This window comes from Oreochromis niloticus, linkage group LG22 (genome assembly GCF_001858045.2).
Source record: "Oreochromis niloticus isolate F11D_XX linkage group LG22, O_niloticus_UMD_NMBU, whole genome shotgun sequence".
In the NCBI taxonomy this organism is placed as follows: Eukaryota; Metazoa; Chordata; class Actinopteri; order Cichliformes; family Cichlidae; genus Oreochromis; species Oreochromis niloticus.
The window spans coordinates 17,555,906-17,562,016 of NC_031985.2; the positions used below are offsets into that span (position 1 = coordinate 17,555,906).

General features: G+C 41.6%; 1 protein-coding gene across 1 annotated transcript; it reads right to left on the reverse strand.

Annotated features, from left to right (window-relative positions):
- Positions 1-37: 37 nt before the first annotated feature.
- Positions 38-5,820, reverse strand: psmd4a (proteasome 26S subunit ubiquitin receptor, non-ATPase 4a). Its single transcript, XM_005457245.3, has 10 exons — positions 5,663-5,820; positions 4,888-5,028; positions 3,884-3,998; positions 3,680-3,766; positions 3,478-3,546; positions 3,102-3,317; positions 2,215-2,323; positions 2,010-2,141; positions 1,859-1,911; positions 38-621 (listed from the first exon to the last, which is right to left on the reverse strand). Exons 1-10 carry the CDS (start codon positions 5,686-5,688, stop codon positions 451-453), a joined length of 1,119 nt encoding a protein of 372 aa, XP_005457302.1. The 5' UTR covers positions 5,689-5,820; the 3' UTR covers positions 38-450.
- Between the last annotated feature and the right edge of the window lie 291 nt (positions 5,821-6,111).

Sequence of the window (6,111 nt, forward strand, 5' to 3'; positions counted from 1 at the left end):
TGGGGCTGCAGGAGTGTCACCACACCACAAACACATGTTTACACACAGTTTTTATTGCAAAAGAAACCCACAAAGACATGACAGGAGTGTGGCTAATTGTTTGGTTTCAAAGCCTGCCACCAGAAAAAAGAAAAATCTGTGGCGAGAATTATCATTAATTGTTATAACCATGTAGAGAAATGTAGAGTGAAGTGTGCACAAGGCAATTTGAGAATGGACCATTATTATATTTTAATAGTATCAGTTTCTTTGTGGGCAAATTAAACACTACATAGTTATTCAGTACTGCAGTATTTTCTTCTATATTGGTGCCTCTGAGTGTCTCGACAGAGAAGGATAGTAATAAATGTCTGAGTGCTGTCATGCAGGGCGATGCATCAGCAATCTTGTCATATACGTAGGAAATCCCGCATTAGTCTGCAATTGTTCATGTTTCTCTAGTTTCATTCCTCATTTCTTCTTCTCTTCGTCCTTTTTGCCGTCTGGCTTGTTTCCCGTCTGGGAGGCCAGGGAGCCCATGGCGTTGCGGATGGCCTCGTTGTTGGGGTCGACACCCGGCAGGTTCTCCAAGACGCTCTGAAGGAACTCTGGGTCTTGCATCACGTCATAGTCATCTTCCTCCTGTTCAGTTAAGATACAGCATATATTATACACAGCTGCTATATGGAAGTTTGATTCTGCCACAAAAATAAAAAAAAAATGCACTGTCAGTGCGCCCCAGGGCAGCTGTGGCTACAATGTAGCTTGCCATCACCAGGGTGTGAATGTGTGTGTGAATGGGTGGATGACTGAATGTAGTGTAAAGCGCTTTGGGGTCCTTAGGGACTAAGTAAAGCGCTATACAAATGCAGGCCATTTACCATGTTTTGCAGGGAAACCACGGATCCTGGCATATATTCAGATGCTACTTTACACATTCCACTTAAACACCTGCATGATGTCACAGGACTAAAAAGGACCCAAAAGGATTTATTACCAGCCCCACAGAATATCTACAGGGGTCCTGTGTTGTTTCGGTGAGATCAGAATGATTGGGCGTTGGTCCTTAGCAGAGCTTTGCAGACCGTTATCTACATGTTGTAGCTGTGCACTCTCACCAGGGGGCAGTGTCAATGATATGTATGACAGCTAGTCTGTGGGCCACTGTTTCACTATCTATTTCATAGCGTCATAACCACCAGGCTGCCTGCTGCTGGTTATTTGAAGCACTTTTGTGCGGTCACAGATCTACAGAAATTGACACAAGCACAGGAATTTCAATTCGCACACTGTCAGGAGGTGGTTTTAATGTTGTGGCTCATTGGTGACCACTGTATGTATAATTTTAGCACCATTTTGTCACATAGAACTTTGCCAGCTCATCTAGTCTGCATGTTGTCTTATCATCTGAAAAATAGTTTGCCACGATGACACCATGCTCATACAAATGAACACCATTTACAACAGCAAAACTATTCAAAAAGACAGGAAATACAATTTGATGCTTAAAGATGCTGAGTACAATCAGGTCCATCTCACTATTGTTAAACTTGATAGATGGATATTTATTACTGAGAGGCAAGTGCCTCCTTATATTTAATGTCTGCTAGATTGAACCCCGACTATTCAGAAACGAGCTACTTTCTTATGAAATCATTCCTTCTTCAGACTATTAATTTAATGAATTTTATTCGTATCGAGTCTTTGAAAAGGCTCCAGCTGTTACGTCAGTTCACATTATGTGTGCTAGAATAACTCGAAATAGTTCCATCCTTTATTACTTTATTAAAAGTCCACAAAGCATGCTTATTTCACATCCAGCACTCAAAAAAAATAACAGTGGCCTTAAAGCTCAATTTAAATCATTACAATGACTCACCTTGGCTGACTCAGCTGTGTCCATGGGGGCTCCTGTGTCCATTTCACCATACTCTGTTCACAAATAAGAGAGTAGTTATGCTTTATGTAAAAAAAAAGAAAAAAAAAAAAAAAGAGTTAAAACAAATACACTGATCAGAAGTGGAAGTTACCTCCTCCAGCAAGAGACATCTGCATGGCGTAGGCTATCTGCTCCTCCTCTGTCATGCTGCTGAAGTCAGGAAGCACTGCTGCACCACTCTCAGGCTGAGATACTGACATCTTCAGTAAAGCCTCCTCTGATTCTGCGTTTAAAAAGAACACTTGGTTAAATTCTAATGTACTGTAATCATAACTATCTGTTAATCCTGCATTCACCATCTGCGCTGGGTGTGGGCACGCCTGCCTCGGCCGCAGAAGCGGCAGCAGCTCTGCGGGCCTCTTCCTCCTGCCTCTGTCGCTGCTCCTCCATTGATACACGCAGGGCCTAAAGCAGGGGCAGCACAGTGAGATAAAAAGGCAGAGGGTGGACTCAGTCCACAGGACAGGAACAAGAAAGTCACTTTTTTAAATTTGTGGCAAAGCCACAGAGTACTTAAAATATGACTGAAGTCGTGTAAAAGAATAAGTACTCTGTTTCATGTATCTGGCATGAGGGCAAGCTACAGATATAAGAAAGGAAACTGGGGAGATAGTCCTCAAGTTGTTATGCAGGAAATAGTTTGTTTAAAACATCCTGCTTTTATTAACCTTAGACACGCAAGTTTCCAAAAGAAGCAGCATCAAAAATAACACCATTAATAATTTATTTCCTATATAAACAAATGAGCTAGTGTAGAAGAGCTGTCCTCTACATTTTTGGCCTCATGATTATCAGCTTTTATAAAGACGATGTCATTGAGATTAGAAGTCACACATTCCTTTACTGCCATTTTAAAGACTGCTTTGGAGCACCACATCCATTCTCTACACGTCTATCAGTTGTGCCAATAGCCACATCTGTTCTCTAGTTATGGAAGACCAAGTTATTATCAAATATGAATAAGGTTCTCCCGCTGGTGTGTGTTATGGTCTTTGTCTTTACAGTGGTAGTGGGAAATAAACTCCCCAGTGTTGCTCACAAGCAGCAGTAACTCTGTCAGCATAGGCAGGTTTTGAGTTGAGTATCTGAAAGGGTTTTTAATTTTCTCCTTTTTCATGCAACTATTTTGGCACATAATATTCCACATTATCTGCTTCTCAGCCCACGTCCCTATATTGCTTACCAAGGCCAGCTCTGGATCAGCACTGGGATCTACCCCAAACTCAAAGTCGCTTGCACCGAGACCCATCATAGAGCCTCCTTCACCGGCCAGGATGGGAGAGGACAGCAGAGCATCAGCCAGACTGGGTCCTGGAGGCACTGTGACCAGGTGGGAGCCCGTCCCCTCCTTCCCATTTAGAGTATTTATAAAAGCAGTCAGCTTCTCTGTGTTCACCTCCTGAATGAATAGTTGGCGACAGTTTGTTTAGATATAGAAACACCAGATATGGAAATGAAAACAAAACAATCCAAAAAAAAAAAAAAGGAAAAATGTTGGTAGGCTTTAATGTATTTTGCTTTATAGCTCTGATATGGAAGATTACCCAACAATGTCTCACCTCCTCTCCAAAATTAATAATATCCACATTCACTTTCTCCTTTTTCAAGCGCTTTGCCAACTTCACAAGCTGAAGAACCGGTAGGTTGGGACACCAGCAGGCAGAGAAATATGCACAAACACATGAGTGCGCAGACAGCAGGAGACATTACACCTTTTGCATATAATGTGTAGTTAAAGAACATTTAACAAAAGGTCCTCACATCTTTTTCATTATCCTCCACAGGACTCCCAACAAAGGCAATGATCCTCATCTTGTGGTTTTTTCCTTGTCTGTGCTTTAGGGCCAGCTAAACAGGGAAAAGAAAAATTATGGATCATAAACTGCCACTGCAGAAAGCAACCCCCCCCCTTTTAAAAAAACAAAAAAAACAAAACCCAGTTACTACAGTTTTCAGGGTACAAACATGAGCGACTCGGATGCCTGTGCAGAAGGAAATCTTCCCTCTGGGCTGGACAGCGTGGAGTTTGGACAGGATGCGGCCAGTATCCGGAGTCAGCGTGGTCAGGACTTCACAGTTACTGCAAGAAAATATACAAAAACCCAGGAGTCAACACCTTCAGTTAACAGGTAATTAAATCTGTCACACAATTAGTGTGTTAGAAACCATATGGTTTGATCGTTTTGATCTTGTGCAAATGTCTCTTTACATTAACCATGGGTTGGAAAAGAGCTAACACAGCTCATGTAACGCCTGCTTATGTTTTGTAAAAATGCTTATGGTTAACCAACAAACAGCATTAAACCTCAAACCCAGCAACAACAGGCCAGAGCTCTGAAGCAGGATTTTGTGTTATCCAGGTAACATCAGGGTTTACCCTGGGTTTTCAGTACTACAAAGATGGACCACTTCTTACTGGGTAACTTATACTGCAAATCTAACCTACTCCGGAGTAGGTCGGGTTCAAGATTAAAGAACGACAAGTATGAAATCATCACCTACTAACCAGCACTCTGGGAAATAGCATCAGCATTCCTGGAAGATCGCTGGACTTCTTTACACAGATTGTACAAGAGTCTTAAGTTTTTTTTTTAAAATAGTATCTAAAGTCTAAATCAGCCAGTCTGTTGCCAGTACACTTATCAATAACTGTGAATGGTCAGATGCTACCAAAACCACTCTTGCGTTAATTTAGTGAGAGAATAACAATCTTCATGTGACCACTTATCCTGACTATTAGGATAAGTGAATCCAGATAACGGAAATCTAATCTGGGTATGTTCACCTTGTTTTGTACAGGCCTCAGCTGCCACAGCCTCTACACAAAGACAACAAATGCACTTCTTTATTTTGAAGGAAGTCACTGCACTGCATCCTCTGAAGACAGCCATCATCAGTAACCATGTACAACTTGATCAAGTGTTATGACTTTAGCCACATAATTGTTTAATGAGGCGAGAACGGCTTACTTTGCCATAGTGATGAGGCCCACGTTGTTTTCTGGATTGCTGCGTGTTTTGGAGTGGCAGACAATGTTGACAGCATCCTGCTGAGCCTGTAGCCTCGTTGGCAGGAAGTCTCCATTTCTCATGTACTCGCTGTTGTCCACACTAAGGACGAAACATCACTTTAATGTGGCTCTACTCCATCACATCGCTTAAGAGTTAAGAAGCGTTCACATAATTCATTATCAGCCATAAACTACATGGGCCCAATGAGTAATATGTATTAGTAGGAGATCTCAGTTTCTCTTAGCAGTCAGTTTCCTGTATAAACCGTCAGTATGCTTCACCAGGAGAAGCAGTAAACAAAAGTTTAACCGCTATAAAGCGTAACAGGGTAAAAACAGTCACAGCTAGCACGGCTTGCTAACGTTAGCGAGAGGTGACCCTATATATGCCGCTGGAAAACAATCAAGTAACAGCTAGTGTCAGTTAATAATTTAGGCAGAAAACACCGAACTGTAAACAGCGACATTTGGAAATTAACTCTCGTGGCTTGCAGGTAAATAAATACTTTAATAAGACCTCAAATATAGGCTAACTTTAGCTACAATGACTCAGCCGGTCGATAGTGAGTTAGCCGGCCCACAATCAACTGTGCATTATCAGCCTGGCTGGCAGCGACATTTGCCCCATATTCAGCTCGGTGAGCCGCCTTATAGAGTAACTTACTGGTACACCTCCATACTAACCGCTAGCGGCTTTATAAACACACACAAAAATACATTTGTAGAGTTCTTACCAGACCATAGTACTTTCAAGCACCATTTTGGAAACTTCTTGTTGCTTTCTGTCGTAATCCAACAAGCTCACAGATTATTGGACGACGGTTGAACAAAGCGAAATATGATTGGCCAAGTCTTGTTTCCTTCAGGATGTAGAGAGCTACAATAGTATAATTAGAGCTGATCTTTACTATTTAGAAGTTTTTTTTAGGGAGGAGAATAGTTTAATAAGAATTAAACAAATTCATACAGGCTTTCCCCCGAAACATTTTCTTCGTCAAACTATTTATAGGCGTTGTCTTCAGTAATAAGCTATAGATTAACTCATTTTTCACCCCTGAATCCTTTTCTTTTCGGCTAGTGCCTTTAGGGGTCGCCATCATCTATTCCATGCACCCTCCTCTGTCACACCAATCTTGTCCTCATTCACTACATTTATGGTCTTCCTCTTTTCCTCAAAATTCAG

Coding starts and splice junctions, on each gene's coding strand:
- psmd4a (XM_005457245.3), bottom strand. CDS start 5,688: ATGGTGCTTGAAAGTACTATGGTCTG. Junction 3,547..3,679: donor TGGAGGATAATGAAAAAGAT/GTGAGGACCTTT, acceptor CCGGTTCTTCAG/CTTGTGAAGTTGGCAAAGCG. Junction 2,324..3,101: donor CTGATCCAGAGCTGGCCTTG/GTAAGCAATATA, acceptor CCCCTGCTTTAG/GCCCTGCGTGTATCAATGGA.